This window comes from Macadamia integrifolia, unplaced genomic scaffold (genome assembly GCF_013358625.1).
Source record: "Macadamia integrifolia cultivar HAES 741 unplaced genomic scaffold, SCU_Mint_v3 scaffold472, whole genome shotgun sequence".
Taxonomy (NCBI): Eukaryota; Viridiplantae; Streptophyta; class Magnoliopsida; order Proteales; family Proteaceae; genus Macadamia; species Macadamia integrifolia.
In genome coordinates, this window is record NW_024870461.1 from 277,452 (window position 1) to 295,067 (window position 17,616).

The 17,616-nt window shown below is 41.3% G+C and overlaps 2 protein-coding genes across 2 annotated transcripts in view; both read right to left on the reverse strand.

Annotated features, from left to right (window-relative positions):
- Positions 1 to 7,163, reverse strand: part of LOC122068869 — a 10,953-nt gene extending 3,790 nt beyond the window's left edge. Inside the window, exons 1-10 of the mRNA XM_042632789.1 lie at positions 6,961 to 7,163; positions 5,979 to 6,767; positions 5,783 to 5,880; positions 5,437 to 5,499; positions 5,247 to 5,335; positions 5,076 to 5,141; positions 4,132 to 4,815; positions 3,246 to 3,320; positions 2,979 to 3,049; positions 2,838 to 2,895 (exon numbers count right to left, since the gene is read on the reverse strand). Of these exons, the coding sequence (XP_042488723.1) occupies positions 2,838 to 2,895; positions 2,979 to 3,049; positions 3,246 to 3,320; positions 4,132 to 4,815; positions 5,076 to 5,141; positions 5,247 to 5,335; positions 5,437 to 5,499; positions 5,783 to 5,880; positions 5,979 to 6,767; positions 6,961 to 7,163 (2,196 nt within the window). The remainder of the gene's footprint in view (positions 1 to 2,837; positions 2,896 to 2,978; positions 3,050 to 3,245; positions 3,321 to 4,131; positions 4,816 to 5,075; positions 5,142 to 5,246; positions 5,336 to 5,436; positions 5,500 to 5,782; positions 5,881 to 5,978; positions 6,768 to 6,960) is intronic.
- Positions 7,164 to 9,896: 2,733 nt separating this feature from the next.
- Positions 9,897 to 10,406, reverse strand: LOC122068870 (uncharacterized mitochondrial protein AtMg00810-like). The gene has a single exon (XM_042632790.1). The coding sequence runs from the start codon at positions 10,404 to 10,406 to the stop codon at positions 9,897 to 9,899; it is 510 nt and encodes a 169-aa protein (XP_042488724.1).
- Positions 10,407 to 17,616: the final 7,210 nt, after the last annotated feature.

Genomic DNA, 17,616 nt, shown 5'->3' on the forward strand with positions numbered 1-17,616 from the left:
AAAAAAAAAAAAAAAAAAAAAAAAAAAACTGAAAAAACGAGATTGTTCCTAGTTTCGTCCCATTTTACAAAAAAAAGAACTATCGTTCCCGATAAAAATCTGAAATTTTGAAATACCATTTTTTCGTTTAAAAAAAAGGTATTTTGACACAGAAACTGAAATTTTCGTTTTTGACACGAAACGTCGTTTTTGGAACAGAAATGATACCAAATGGAGCCTAACAAGTCATACTATGAAATTATAGAGAAGGTTATTGATGCCAACCTGAGAAGATAAGCCACTATCTCAGACAATCGATTTGGTTTCATGCTAGGTAGATCCACGACAAAGCCTATTTACCGACTCAAGAGGCTTATGAAAAGATATAGAATGTGCAAGGACCTCCATATTGTCTTTATTGACCTAGAAAAAGCATATGAAAGAGTCCCTAGAGAGTTAATCTAACATGTTCTCGAGAAGAGAAGGGTGTCAAGTAAATAAATGGATATAATTAAAGATATTACGAGGGCGTGGTGACTATGTGAGAACCGTGGGATGTCAAAAAGTAGTGATTTGCTAATTAAAATAGAGCTACATCAAGGATAAACTAAAAACCCTTATTCGTTTCCACTCATTATGGATGATGTAACCAAGAACATTCAAGACGGTATTTTCTTTGTTGATGATATTGTTTTGGTGGATGAGACAAAAGCTGGGATTAACACTAAGCTAGAGGTATGGAAGTCAACCTTGGAATCAAGAGGTATAGAAGTCAACCTTGGAATCGGCCTGAGTGACTAGGTGACCACGTCATCTGGTCCCCACCGATCGGTCCAAAGCCTTATTAGCATCATCAAAAAGGATCACTCAGGAGAGATACTAATCAATCATGATTCGTAAACTACGAAGCGTGGAGCAAATCCAGGAAGGATATTCTTTGGAATAACGGATCTTCCCACAAAAGGAGGGAAATCTCGCCGTATCATCCGAGATATGGCCAAAATGGGACAGTTCCCATTACGGATGCAATTTTCATATTTACATTCCCAATATAACTCCTAACGGAGTAACGGAATCAGACTCCTAGCTACAATGGGAAAACTACTAAACTGGGAATCTTCATCAACAACCGCCATCTCCCGCTATAAGAACCCAAGTAAAACCCAGTCTAGAGGATGAATTCTTTTCTATTCTTATGAGAATTATCTGTTTTGCTCGGAAGTCTGACTTCGGCATCGGAGAGTCCCCCACCGGATCAGCCCCGCGCTCACTCCCTTAATCTCTTGTCTGTTCTTCTTTGCAAGACCTGAGGGAGGACTAGGACGATTTCCAATGGCAATAGAGGGAAAATCAGATTTTCTAGAAGCTGCTGATTACTCCAACCGATGCTGGCTGTTGGGGCTTCCAGAAGAGATCATAATTCGGCAAAACAGAAGAGAAGATAGCATTCGATTGACACAAAAGGCTGGCCCGATGACTGGAGAAACTGAACCAGAACTGACACAAAATTGGGCTAGCCTGGGCTGTCTTCTTCCTTCTATAATACAACAACAAACTAAGCCTTATCCCAACTTAAATAATGTATGCCATATACAGGATCAGCATTTACATCAAAGGGGCAAGGTAGTGAATTCCCAATAACAACTGAATTACATCAACAATCAACCTTGAGTCCTTACTGGTTTGCACAAATCATAGATGAGTCAAGATCGGGTTCCTTGTTGTATGTATTTTTGATAATGATATAGTCTTGGTGAATGACACAAAGCAAGGATAAATGCCAAGTTGGAATTTTGGAGATCCATCTTGGAATGAAAATTGTTTTAAGATAAGTAGAACAAAACAAAGTATATGGAAAGTAACTTTAGTACAATAAGATTGCAAGTGGGGTAGTAAAAAGTGATGATAGGGAAGGTACCGCAAAATAATAATTTTAATTACCTAAGTTCAATCATAAATAAAAAAAGAGAAATCGAGGATGACATTGCACAAAAAATTAGAGCAGGGTGGATGAAGTGGAGAGCTGCATACCGAGTGTTGTGTGATCAACTACTCCTTAAAACTCGAAGGCAAATTTATAGAACAATTATATGATCACCAATGATAAATGGAGCTGAATGTTGGGCAGTGAAGAAACAAGTTAAAAACAAACTTAGTGATACCAAAATGAGGATGTTGAGATGGATGAGTAGTAAAACTAGAACAAACTAATAACTTCAATTCTTTTTTTCTTTTCTTTTTCCCTTTGGGATATTATATTTTTTTTCTTCTCCTCTTTGGTAATGAATTGTATTATTCAGAAAAAAGTTGAAAATATAACGGAAAAAATTGGTCCTAATTTAAGAGTAGCTCTGATACATAATAAGCTGAGAATACCATTTGAGGAGGCATGGACTTACATAACAAAAGCCATCAAATGCTCCAATAAGAAGCAATGATATGATTCAGACTAGAGGAGCTTAAAGAGCCAAAGGAAGCCTAAAATGACCCTAGGAGAAGTAGTGAAGAAAATTTGCATAGCTTAGGACTAGTAACAAGTATGTATTTGAATAAAGCTGATTGGAGTAAGAAGATCCAAGTAGTCAACCCCATTTAGTTGGCATAAAGGATGAATTGAATTTAGCATGTGTGTGGGTGTGTGTATATATGTGTGTGTGTGTCAAAAGAAAAAGGGCAACCCAGTGCACGAGGCTCCCGCTATTGCGGGGTCTGGGAGGGGCAAGTTGTACGCAGCCTTACCCCCTGCTTCGCAGAAGAGGCTGTTTCTAGGTTTTGAACCATTGACTGTCTGTGTGTGTGTATATATATATATATATATACTAATAATTATTAAAAATTGACGAGGCAATAATAATCACCATTTGCTTTTTGTAAGCCATCTCGACAAGCTTATTCATGGCAACCTGCTCCAGGTCCCTGCATATTAAATAACAAGTGTTAATCACAACAAGCTTAAAAATCTAATGTGAGAAACATCTACAAAGTACAGAGATCCCTACCGTGCTTCAATCTCCTTCTCTTTCTGAACAGCTTTATCTATTTCGATTAAGTAATCTTTCTTTTTCACTACCTATTAAATCAGTTGGAAAGCAAAATACAAATACATAAGTTTCTGAAATATCAGAAACATGCCCACAGAGATTAGCTGGGAAGTATTGCAACGCAATACAAAGCAGTAAATCTACTAATGGAGGAAAAACTAGATGAGATTACACTTTCATTCCAACAACACCAATAATACAGAAAAGAAGAATTAATAACGTAACCTGTTTGTAAAGCCCCTTCTTGAGTTCCACAATATCTTTACTGATCTCATCCTCTTCTCCCTCTGCTAGATCAGGCTGGAACAAATAAAGGATTAAATTAGAAAAGAAAACAACATCGAACACAGATATGGGAAAGAACACAACTCCCAGTCACCATACTACAATGGAGAGAGAAAGAATAGTACAACCACACATTTACAGTTAAAAAATCTTAATAATAAAGTATTTCACTCTGGAAAGTATCCAACAGCGTGGTTGAGAATGCTTTTGCGAGGGCCATTAGGTGTCTTCAGATCCCAAAAGCAGTTGAATACCCAAGGAAACGCACAGGTTTATCATTTTTCAACTGTTTATTTACAACACAATTCATGATAAAAATAGGGAGCCTTTCTTTTTCTTTAAGTTGCATTTGGTTATTTTCATAGGCTGTGGAAATTAAAGTTGGGAGACACTTGTTCCCAACAAGAACTTGACTGCATTGATAAAAAGAAATCAATGGAGAAACAGGCACAAAATAATAGGAAACCAAATTCCCACTTCTGTATCAACCATTATGAGAGGAAATGGAGGAAGAGAATTTCTCCAAAATCAATGGAGAAACAGGCACAAAATAATGGGGAACAGCCATATGTCACTATATTTTCTTTTCTCAATGCAACCTTAACAAGACCTTCATATGATAATGGCCCCAAAGTCCTGTTCTGTTTTTCCAGAAAATAGCTATTGGCATCTTTAAGTTTCTTGTGAACTTTCTAAAACCATACACAAGTGAGCCAAATCAATTGAAGTTTGATATATAATTTGAAAATATAAGTAAAAAAATTATTAATGAAAGAACAAAGATCAAGATTGACAATGCTTTTGGATTAAGTAAAATGGAACCTACCACTGTTTCCGGATAAAGGCCGATGCTCTGCAGCTCCAGCAAAATTTTGTCATCCAAATTCATCTCTTGATATTGGCAACCAATGGAAGAAAGGCCAGAAATATTTGTTTGGATATCTTGGGTCCCCTCCAGATTTGTTTGAACGAGTTCAGTGACAACTCCGGCCTCTGATTGCACTAAACCATCATCTGCTTGCCAAAACTCATCATTATATGAATTTTTACAAATGCTTGTGCTCCTAAATCTGTTAGAAGCAGTACTACCATTACATGGGTAGAAGTCAAAAGAACGTTTCTGAGTCCTAGGATCCAAATCTGACTCAATGTCGGATTCCATTCTCTCACCATCTTTTGGTTCAACGTCAATAGGGTTATATGTACCAAAAGGAGAATCTCCATTTGCATATTGAAAATAATTATTTCTGCTTTCACTGCTGCGATCAAATTCTTCAACCACATCATCTCCAATCAAGGCAGATAGAACTCGTTGGTACAATGGAGTGACTTTGTCAAACTGTCCTCCTACATCTATTCTTCTGCATAGAGCCTTATTGCCCTCAGGCTGATCTACCAAACCTGCAGCCTTATCAGATTCATTTGATCCAATTCCATTCGGTTGACTTCCTTGCTTCTCCCCAGATGCAAGAGGTTGAGACAATGAGACTTCTTTGCTTAGAAGTTCACCCTAAAAGGACATCCATACACCAGCTTATAATGTTGGATTAAAAAAAATTCCCAAATTTCATACTTAAAATTTCATCATAGTTCACTGGCATTGACGTAAGATGGCAGTTGAAAGTGAAATGACCACTGACCACAACACTGATAAAGAATTGGGGCACAGAAGGAAAAGGGGGGAAATTTTTTTTTCAGGGTGGGGAGAGCAGTCAGTGTGACCTTTAATATCCTAGACTGTAGAATAAGCAGATAGGCAATTGATGATACCAGAACATATAAGTCAGCAGCAAAAATGTGACATAGGCTTTCATCAAGCTCCTCAGCAGAACTTAACTAATTGAGAAATCAATATAAGAAAATGAAATGCTTCTGTAAGTGCAAACTTAAAAAGACAAACAAATATAGGAATAACAAAAGCATTCAATTGTGTTTAACTACCTGTTTCTTCAAGAAGGCTGCATCCCCTGAACTGACCGAAGCAAAAATTGGTTCCATTTTCTTCCAGAATGAACCGGAACACGCATTATCTGCAGGCCAAAAAGAGGTACCTCCAATGATAAATATGCCCATGGTCCATAAGATATGCTTCAGTTACCAAAAGCATAATAAATTTAGGTCAGATGCATACAGCTGGCATTATGAGCAGAATTAGCAGCAGTCATTAGTTCTTCATGATCATCATCTGATTCACCTGGAACATAGTACATAAAAGCACAGCCAAAAGTGGGACGTAAATATTCTTTTGCTTCCTAATAACCGAATATGGAAGACAAAGAAATATCTTTCTTCTGATCAGTGACTAAAGAAAAACCAAAATTTAGCAAGGAGTGTACCCTTACTCCAACCACCCCCCCCCACCCCCAAGCTTTAAAAAATAAAAAGGCGGTATTAAAGCTTGCACCAATCCAGAATAACAGCGTAAACGTCAGTCCCAGATAAATGAAGGCCAAATTTCTTGTGAAATTTTAACATACCACCGGTGAAATCTGAGGAACCACTATTAAGCACATGCCCAGGGCGAGTAAAAGATTTGCGTTCTGACAACTTTTTCGAGAGAGGGCGCCCTAGCCTGCTGAATCAAGAAACAGGTCGAGATAAATAAATGATTAGAAGTCCGCCAAATGTCACATCCAAACATTTTATTCTCTGGTTAAGAGAAACGTCAAATACCTTTCATTTTTATCAGAACCTGGCCTTGTGCTTCGAAGTGGCTTTGCTGTGGCTGTATCCTCTGAATTTTCCCTTATTGGAGGGACAGACACTCTTGATAACGACGAACTCCTTCCACTCCTTCCTTGTCTCCGCAAACCACACCCAATTTCTTCCTTCATAAGTAATTTATTCTTTTTTGTGGGCAATGAGAAAGTTCCAACTTTCCGAACTGCATTTGTGCCTCTGCCATCTAACTCAACATTATCCATCCCTTTCTCCTTAAATTTGCTTTCACCAGCTCCCGATTCCTCACTTTCAGATAATCTGGCAAGAGATGGAACATTTTCAAGCTTCATTTTAAATTGTTGTGTGTTATTAGACGCACCCATAGCAAGTAGTGATCCATTGGGCTCATTAGAATTTAATCCACCACCAATATCAGGTACTGGAAAGCCTTCTGATGATATCTGAGCTTCATCAGTGTTTGAAATAGGAGAAACCAGATTTGCTCTTCTTGTACGTGAGATTTTGTGTGGCCTCTGACCAACCCATTGGGCCATAGGGGGAGAAGATGATCCTGTAGGCAAAGGACGCTTGCGGTTGTTTGCTCCACCCAGAGACTGGATCTTGTTTAAGCTTGGTGGCTGCTCCAACCCATCAAGAACTCCAGTTGGGCGAGGGAAGTTGGGAGATGAGGTTGTAGCAACACCAGAACCAGAAGTAGAACCAGTTCTTGGTGCTCTCGAAGCCTTTCCTTTTGTCACTGGACTAGGACTGCCTGCCTGACTGTCCTCACGAATATTTAACCTGGACAACAAGGTTATGGATGAGTCAAAAACCTTGATCCTAGATTCAGAATGTCAAGATAGTGGGCAGGCCAAGATACAGGAGTGGGGGAACCGACAGAAACCTGATGGTCATCCTGAGTCCTGGCTGCATTTTAAGTCTTAATAAGTTGGAAGGTAAAACTAGTCATTAAGATCCAATAAAATTTACATACTTATTGTTTGCCTTTGCCACAAATCTCTCCTCCAGCCCTGCTGTACGATCCCGGGGGAGAGAAACATTGTCCATCTCATTCCTGCATATTACGCGGGAATTTGAACTGGTAGGCTGCGAAGCACCATCCAACTTGTTGTTTCCAGTAATTCCATTGGAAGATTCAGATCTGAAATTTAAGAAACAATGAAACATAATTTTCATCTTAATAACCAAGGGAGAAACTTTTTTTGGGATAATTAAAATTAATACCCAAAGGGGAGAAAGAAGTGGGAACTAATTTTCTGACAAGGAAGCAATAAGAATGAATTAAATGCATTTCCATAGACGTACATCACCAGAAACATAAGAATAAGTATGCTGGTCCTTCTCCAATTTTAGTGGAGACTGTAATTAGGACATCACAGGGCCTAGATTATGAATTTGGGGTAAACTTTCCTGAAGGTCACATGCAAGAAGCAGTGGTTGTGTAGCCAAGCTCACCACTGTAGAGGCAGATCATTTTCTACAAAGAGGGGGGGGGGGGGAGCAAGGAGGGATGGTGCCGCATTCCTTGATTGGTATCATTTCTTTGCTTAGTTCCCGCTATTTTTACTTTGACTGGGATATAAAGAGCCCCAGTTTGCATCTGACCCAGGTCTTTGTCATATGGGGTTTGGCTAATGTTACAAATATCCAATATCGTGGTGCTAAGTCCAAGGGTTAAATGGAGTAGTCAGTCACAAAAATCAAAAGTTCAAGCAAAGTCATGGGTAGGGTAGGTCCCCAAAACAAGAAAATTTTCAGTGTGAACTCCCCCACTTCCCCACTCCCCCCCCCCAAAAAAAAAGTTTGAATGAAAATCTCTATCTGCTGTTGATGTACTAACACGCTTGTATAGTGATTGATTCGTGAGAAATCAACATAGTGAGCCATCGTGAGTTTAGTAAGGAGTATGAAAAGTCAACTTAGAGGAACGAGTTTAATTTTTTCAGAAACATTTCCCTTTTCATAATCTCTGCTATAGTTCAGTGGCTGTGTTGACCCAAAACTTCACATTGCAGAATCCTTACCCACTTCTCCGTCTTATATTCTCAAACCCTAAATCCAAATAGTCAAATCCTTGAACTATTCTTAAACTCACAACCATACTTAAACTTGTTTCCATTGTAGAGGAGAAAATATTTGGATCCCTCAAAGATCCATTGAAATCTCAATCAAACACTTTTGCAAATAGGCCTTTCCCACAACCCATTTTTGCCCTTCTGCTACACACGATTAAACCCTAGTTAATGTTCTTTTCAAACCTAGTAACTTTGAAGACCTCGACTAACCTTACTATATCAATAAACCAGCCAATTTAGCCCCATCTTACAAGGTATCTGCTGGCTGAATGTCAGGCACGTGCCACTTACAGGTTGTTTCATAGAATTGTTGGTCAGATTCCACTCTTCTGTCTCCCACCAGAGCCTCTTTTTTTTTTTTTTTGTTAACCAAGGTGTCCGGGCCAGCTTATGCGCACCTTGACTAATCTTCGGAGAGACTAGCACAGCAACCCACTGCCACGGTCTCCACTTAAATCGCAGATGCACAGATGGGGAATCGAATCTAAGACCGTGCGCCTATCCACACAATCTCCAATTCTCCCTAACCATCTGAAAAACCCACGGATGGGTTTAGAGGATGCATAAAAGCAGAAGCTTCACTCTTTGAGAAACCAACATTTTCATGAGCCATATTAAGAAAAGAATAAATTATAAATCTGCTGAGCATTTAAGAATACAACTATTCCAATAATTTTTCAATTCAATAGATTTTGTACGGGGAGGGACTGTGGGTATGAAAAAAAAAATCCACATCAACATTTTAACATAATAAGGAGAGTATGTGGTGGCTAAAATTAATTGGAATCTCCAAGCCAAAAAGAGGGGATTCTAATTCTAGTTGTATGAACCAGGTAAGAATATAAAAAATCAAAGATTCAATCATTCAAATAGGAAAAAACGCTGAATTTCTAAAGAAGATATGTAGATCTTTCTTTTTTTATGAATAAATATATCATTGCCAAAAGGAAGAAAAGAATATACAAGGGGGGGAAGAGGGGGAGAGAGGGTAAATCCCAACAAACAGAAGAAGCAGGCAAAGGCCAAAACAAACTAGGAATAGGCCATTACAACATAGCACCAAAAGAGGAGGGGGAATACATCAAAAAGGGGGTGACAGGACCAGGGGGGAATTGATAAAGGGTGGGAGACCCCAGGAAGCAACCATGAGCCTGTTCCAAAGAGTATCTCTAACAAAACGGAGGCAAAGGAAACCGAGCTGATGTCGAAGTAGATGGCTTTCCAAATCTTATCTATAAGAGCAAAAGTTGAAGGTCCATCTACAAAGATTTCGCTCCATCTAAAGATGGGAGAGTTAGAAATGAAAGATGTTAGGGTTTAAGATGAGGAAAGAAGATGGAAGAGAGGAAGGAAGAAGAAGGAGAGAAGATGAGAGAAAAAAGAGAGATATGGTAAAGACAAAATCGTGAATGAGCAGTTTGCTCATCTCACCCATATGACATTCAAATATTAGTTTAGGGAATTACATATTCCTCCCTTAGGGAGGTGAAAGAAAAATAAGGAAAATAAGAAATCACATGTAAGGACAACTTAAGATAAAACAGTTCCTAATGTACCCCTAATACACATATTCCAACACTCCCCCTCAAGCTGGAGAATAAATATCATGCATTCCCAGCTTGCATAAAAGAGTACTGAACTGGTGAGGAATGAGTCATTTGGTGAAGATATCCGCCAATTGATCACCTGTCCTCACAAAGGGTGTGCTAATATTACCGGAATCCATCTTCTCCTTGATGAAATGCCGGTCACTTCAATGTGCTTTGTTCTATCATATTGGACTGGGTTGTGAGCAATGCTTATTGCTGCTTTGTTGTCACAATAGTCTCATAGGTCATTCAATGTCATACCCCAACTCAAGAACCAACCAACACAACCAAGTGAGCTCACAAACAGCATGAGCCATTGCTCTGTACTCGGCCTCTGCACTGGATCTGGCTACAACCGGCTGTTTCTTACTTCTCCATATAACCAAGTAGCCACCCACGAATGTGCAATAACCAGATGTAGATCTCCTGTCAAAAATGGATCCAGCCCAATCAACATCGGAATAGCCTTCAATCCTCAAGTGATGGTTCTTGGCATACAAAAGTCCTTTTCCTGGAGAGGACTTAAAGTATCTGAGGATACAGTACACAGCGTCCAAGTGCCCACTCTTGGGTGCATGCATAAACTGGCTCACAACTCTCATTGCATAAGAAATGTCTGGACGAGTCAGATACAGATAAATCAATTTCCCCACTAGCCTCTGGTATTTCCCTGCATCAATAAGGGAAGGCACACAATCCTCTCCTAGCTTATGATTTTGCTCAATAGGAGAACTTGCTAGTTTACAACCCAGCATTCATGTTTCCTTCAACAGGTCTATAACAAATTTTCTCTGGCATACATTGATTCCCTTCATAGACCTTGACACTTCAATACTCAAGAAATATTTCAAGTGTCCTCGATCCCTGATCTCAAACTGTTTAGGCAAATAAGCTTTCAGCCTAGTTATCTCCTCATTATCATCTTCAGTTACCACAATATCATCAACATACACAATCAGTGCTGTGATGGTGCCCTTACCTCTCCGGGTAAATAATGTGTGATCTGCTTGACTCTGGGAGAATCCATTTTTCAGAATAAACTGTCTGAACCTCTCAAACCAAGCCTTTGGTGACTGTTTTAAACCATAAAGTGCTTTCTTTAGGAGACACCTTCCCATCTGCTGCTGGAAACTTGAAGCCAGGAGGAGGCTGCATATACACTTATTCCTCTAAATCTCCATGGAGAAAGGCATTCTTCACATCTAACTGATATAGGGGTCAATCTCTGTTTGTTGCCACAGATAAGAGAACTCTTACAGAGTTATGTTTGGCCACAGGAGCAAAGGTCTCCTGATAGTCAATTCCATACACTTGACTGTACCCTTTGGCCACCAATCTTGCCTTGTACCTCTCAATAGCACCATCTGATCGATACTTGACCGTATAGACCCACCTACATCCAAATGGGATTCTCCCCCTGGGAAGGTCAACCAGTTTCTAGGTACAGTTCTTCTTAAGAGCCATCATTTCCTCTGACATGGCTTGTTTCCACCTAGGGTCTCACATAACCTCAGCAACAATTTTGGGGATGGAAGCAGAAGAAAGAGCGGCTGTAAATGCAACACCTGTAGGAGAGAGAGCATCATAGGAAACAAACTGGGCTATAGGATTAGTACAAGCTCTCTTACCCTTACGAACAACAATAGGAAGATCCAACTCCAAATAAGAGGAGATGTTACCTGACTGAGGAAGAGGAAGCTTAGGATGAGGAGACAAGGAGGACTCTTGGCAAGTCTTCTTTATCCTTCTTGTGTACACAATAATAGGTGCCTTCTCTGTACAAGGTTCATCCATAGTACCAACATCATCCACCTCTTTATTTTTACCAATATCAATGGAAAATGGAGTAAGAGGTAATGGAGTAAGAAATGGGATGGCATCAGTAGCCTTTTCACTTTCATTTCGATTCTCCCCCTGAAAAGGATGCTGATGAGATGCAAAGTAAGGGGCAGACTCAAGAAAGGTGACATCTTTGGAAAGGAATCGCCTGCAAGAGGAAGGTTGATTACACTTATAGCCTTTGATGGTGGAAGAATACCCAAGAAATAGGCATTTTAAAGCCTTGGGATCAAGTTTGGTGCGGGAGGATTTTTTAACATGCACATAAAAAACACAACCAAACACCTTTGGTGGGAGAGTGAAAGCAGAAGACTGAGGAGATAAGAGTGCAATTGGGTTTTGAGACCTAAGAATTTTGGTAGGCATGTGATTGATGAAGAAAACCGCAGCAAGAACGGCTTCAGACCAAAAAGTTTTAGGAACATGCATACCAAATAAAAGACTTCGACCAACTTTTAACAAATGACGATTTTTCTTCTCAGCTACCCCATTTTGTTGGGGTGTATCAACACAAGCAACCTGATGGATAATACCATTGTCAGTAAAGAAGTCTTGTAGACCACCATACATATACTCCCCCCCTTTATCAGACCGGACAATTTTGATCCTAGTTTCAAACTGGGTGTGGACCATTTGATAGAAGTTTTTGAAGGCATTATAAACATCACTCTTATGTTTCATAAGAATGGTCCAAGTACAACGAGAAAAATCATCCACAAAAGAAACAAAATAACGGTGGCCAAACAAGGAGGTAGTAGGACTAGGTCCCCAAACATCAGAAAGCACAATATGAAATGGAACAACAGATCTATTACCATGATAAGGATAAGATGAGTGACAATATTTATTAAAAGTACATGGTTCACAATGAAATACATAAGTGGAAGAAAAAGATATAAACAAATGAGGTAATTGTTTCCTCATAACAACAAAAGATGGGTGTCCCAAACGCTGATGCCAAAGCATCACAGAGTCGATAGAGCTAATATCACTATGGCCACATACGTAAGATTGTGGTGTAGTTAAAAGAGATAATTGCGGCTCAAGACGGTATAGGCCACCCTCCTCACGTCCACTGTCAATAATACTCTTCGTCCCCAAATCCTGAAAAAGGCAATGAGAAGGAAAAAAATGTGATACAACAATTCAAGGTTTTAGTTAACGTGCTCACAGACAATAGGTTTGAAGTAAAGTTTGGGACATGAAGAACAAAAGCAAGTGAAATGGAAGGGGTAAGAGGAATACGTCCTTTACCAGAGTTAGAGGAGAAGGTCCCATCAGCAACTCGGACCTTATCCTTACCAGAGCAAATAGAGTAGGAATCATAATAATGTGACATACCAGTCATGTTGTCAGTGGCACCAGAGTCGATGACCCACAACGGAGTGGTGGAAGGTGTTGAGGTGGTGACATGCATAGCAGATGCTGAGGCATCTTGTGAGGTAGACAGGCTATCAAGCTAAGACATGAACCAGCGAAGCACTACAATATCATCCTTAGAGAAGGCACTGGTATCTGTCTTTACGGGGCCTCTAGTATCAGTCTCTACCATAGTAGCATAGGCAGTAGCCCCACCTCTGCAGCTACCACGTGTGCCAGTAGATCCCCCACGTACACTAGGACGACCATGAAGGACACAACACTTCTCTTGAGTGTGGCCAGGTTTTCCACAATGATCACACTGCCATCTCTCTCTGTCATCTCCACGGGAGGGCCCTTGACCTCGGCTGCCTCCACACCAATCTCTGTGAGTAGTGGAAAAAAGAGTCGAGCTCTCAAGTGAAGGTGTAGAAGCCATGGCACCTCTCCTGGTTTCCTCACTCAGAAGGTAGCTACACACCTCATCAAGTGTAGGTAGGGGTGACTGGCCCAAAATCTGTATCCGGATCTGCTCATATTCTTAATTCAACCCCCCTAAAAGTATCAGAACACGTCTTATTCAAGAGATCTATAAACCTTGGCTTCATCATCAGGATTGGTCAAATGAAGATCTCAATAATGGTCATAATCGTCCCAGAGTCCTACAACAGTATTATAATATTTAGAAACAGACTTAGTCCCTTGCTTCATGGAGAGTGCCTGCTGCAGAAGTTGGTAAACCTTCACAGAGTCACCTACCCTATCATTGGTTCTAAAGACACTATCCCAAATATCCCCGGCAGTTTCCTTCCTTATAAATCTCCTACCTATCTCAGCTTTCATGGAGAAAAGAAGCCAAGTCATAACAATAGAGTTTGCAGTTTCCCATTTCTAGTATCCTGAGTCTGCGACAGTGGGAGCCTTGATAGCCCCAGTAATATATCCTCGCTTCCCTCTACTCCGTAAGGATAGCTTCACAGAATGTGACCAATCCAAGTAGTTAGTGATATCCAACTTCACAAGGGAAATTTGGGTGTTAGGATTGTCAAAGACAATCGAACTAGGGTTGGTACTACTGACCCACCCGATGTAGCTTCTAAAGGTTCAGGGAGATCAAACATAATGAAAGAGTGCCCTTAAAAAACATCCAAGACAAGGGGGAACACCAGCCCCAAAGAGAGAAAAACTTCTTCTCAGAACTCAACAAAAAAGGAAGCCAGTAAGCCACAGAGACTTGATGTAAAGCCAATATAACACCATTTCAACAATGGAGCTTTATCCAAAAACCACACACAAGCATTATAGGTGTGAGAACTTCTAGCAAACACAACCAATACATAATCTAATGAACCCTTCTTTCTTTTAGGGTTCCATGCTGCCTTCAAATTTCTCTCCAAATGTCTTCAACTGGTTTTCACAGCTTCATTGAGCTTTCTTGAATACTCTTTTACATGGTATAGCCTCTAATGGCCCCTTCTTTCTGATAGGGTTCCATAAGAAACTTAAAGAATGGAGCAAGAAGAAGTCGACTCTCAAACCTTTGTAGGCTCTGATACCAAGTTAGAAATGAAGGATGTAAGGGTTTAAGATGAGGAAAGAAGATGGAAGAGAGGAAGGAAGAAAAAGGAGAGAAGATGAGAGAAAAAAGAGATACGGTGAAGACAAAATCGTGAATGAGCAGTTTGCTCATCTCACCCATATGACATTCAAATATTAGTTTAGGGAATTACACATTCCTCCCTTAGGGAGGTGAAAGAGAAATAAGAAAAATAAGAAATTACATGTAAGGACAACTTAAGATAAAACAGTTCCTAATGTACCCCTCATACACATATTCTAATAGGGAGATGGTAGCACAGAAGGCGAGCTTTCCGGCCGTGTCGCAGATGGATATGATCCACCAAACATCATGTCGACTCATATCCATTCTCGACTCAAAGGGGGGCTTCTGTTGAAAGGCCAGCAAGATTTAAGAACCTTTTCTCCAGAACAAAGAGGAAAAGGACCAAAAGAAGAAAAGTGGTTAGAGTCTTCGGTGCCATTCCAACAAAGGCAACAAGAGGGGGGACTGGAATGTGCCTGGAGATTAAGAATGGTCTTCCTCCTTTTCCGAAAGGTGTAATGCAGGCCACCATGCAGCACAAAGGCGCTCTTTGCCCTGTGGCATTGAGTCCGATTGCCCCTTTTTTTTCTCTTGATCGCTTGCCTGCTCCTTTCCCGAGCACCCCCCTTTGCTCCCTGGGATCAATCAGTCCAATTAGATGTTGCAATCGATGGTTCCCAACCCCATTTCTCAAAAATCCCATTTCCTTCCATGATATTAGATGGGAAATTTTTTATTTACAGTAGTATCCGTTGAGTGATTCGCAGAAGCAACTCTTTCAAAAGCACCCAAATCTGATAAAGGAACTGTGGAATCAGCGGTTTCTTTCATTCGTTGAAAAATGCACCGAGAATAATAATAATCCGATGGATCATACATAGCACAGGCATCATCCTAAGAAGTGGAGCCTAGCCTAGGGCTGCTCTTTCCCTCTCAATCTGAACCGGCTGAAGAGGCGCGTCAAGCCCTGAAGCCGAGGCCGAACTAACATATCCAGTTTATCCCGAAACAACGGATTCCTCACCCTCAGGAGCCCGAAGTAACTCATCCTCATCAGCCCCTGCGTGGGAGACAGTCAGGTTGCGCACCATGCAGTGAAGCTATGGTGGGGAATGTGGCCTTTAAACCAGATAATATTGCTCTAAGGGACAGTGGGATATGGTACGAGTGGTTCCAAGCAGAGGCAGTGGTGAAGCTCCCCAAGGAGGGAGGGGAGCCAACAGATTTTATCCTCTCTTCCCGGAGGGATGGGGGAAGGGAGGACTGGAGATCGAAGAGAGGGGGGACGAGAGGGGAGGGGTCCAGGAGCTAGAGAGGATGGCGTCGAAAGTGGCCAATCTAGGGACACCCGAGGCATAAATGTTACACCCATGCCCTGACCCGGTCTAATTTGAATTGTTGTGATAGGTCTCGGACCGGAAGTGGGAAGTACAGCCGGATTTTGGCTCATGGCCGCCCATTGCCGAAGGGGAAGAGATGACCCCACATGTTCATGCATTACGTGCCAGTCCAACTGGAGGGGATTCGTACCTTCCAATCCCAGACGATAAGTGACCTGACTCCCCACACATGAATCCCAGCACGTACCAAAATTATCGGACCATGAGCACGACTGAGGGCAACCACCCGTGCGAGACCAGCTGGTGGATAGCAAGCAGTCAAGACAGCAGACTGTCTTGACCACCTAAAATATGCCACTGGAAACAGCCTAGGCTGAATCCGGTGACTGTTTTCGGTGACCAGTTAGATTGCTGGTTCGGCTCTGATGCCTGTGGGACCCACCACCCGCATCGTGGATAACCCCGGTTGATTCCAAAACCTCCCCCACACCTTTCTCTTGACATGAGCACTTAACGGACCAAAGTGGTCAGGTCCGTGTACCCTGGAATTTGGATTAACTCATTCGGAACGGACTAGGACCAAACCAAACAGGTTCCAAGGCCCAATTTGCTATATAAGTGGAAATGAGAAATCCATTTCCTCATTTCTCACTTGTGCAAATCGTGGGAGAGAAAAGCAAAAGAGAAGAAGAAGAGGAAGGAGGGAAGCTTACTTTGGCTCCCAACTGCAGCCCTATTGCTGGAACCCTTGCCGGAGGTAAGTGCAACCTCTTCCACCACTCTCTCTCTCTCTTCATTTTAACCTAGGGCAAGCTAGGTATAGGAGTAATCTTGGGCACAAACCCTATTGAGCTCGGGGATTGCGTGTTCCACCTCCCCGATGCCATTGCTGAGCTCAAATTGAGTCCGATGAGCTCTGACAACAAGATTGATTGAATGACCACCTAGGATTTTAATAGCTTAAAATGATGCTAGGAGCATCCCCCACAAACTCCACGGAACAAATCCTGACGATAAGGCCCGAGCAGGAAAGCCCCAAATCACACGGGTAGTTGTTGCATTGCCACAGGAAATAGGCCACCGAGAGCATTAAGGCTGTTTTTGGTGGGTGTTTCCGGTGAACACCCGAGCCTTATGAGCTCTCTACTAGCTCCATCGGAAACAAGACTGATATTTCCGATGGACAGTCCCTATTTCCGGTGGGTGTTTACGGTGATATTACTATCATTGTGAGACTGTCTATACCCTTTCAGGGTGACCCATGTGGGCCCCTCCCAATGTTCCTGACACGTATTGATGTTCAGTTACCTTTGTGGCTAGGACAGTGACGTGCACATACCCCGAGGCCAGAATTGAATTGGACAACCGGTGGCCATACTTGAACCCTAATTCGCACAAACCTAATCAAGGTGAGGGATGGTTACTTTTACTTTGGGAATGTTTAATTATTTTAGAATTTGCTCACATGTGTAGGATTATACATGATTATTTAAATTGCTCAAATGATAATGATGATCTATCACATGTTACACTATTATGAATATGATATGAAATGTTTATGGATATGTATGGCAGGATCCAGATTGGCCGAGGTGGTACCGGTACTATGATCGTCGCGTGATTGTTGGATGTATGAGACGGAATCCGTTGTGGCTGAGGTGGTACCGATACTGTGATGTGTATGTTGCATTCATGCATTGATTATGTGCAATAGAGTTAGTTGTGGTCGTGGATTACACTTTGTGGCAGATGTTTATCTATATCGTGTATTCCGGGTCTACATTTGAAAATGGATACGCTTCGTGGCCGATGGACATACCGACG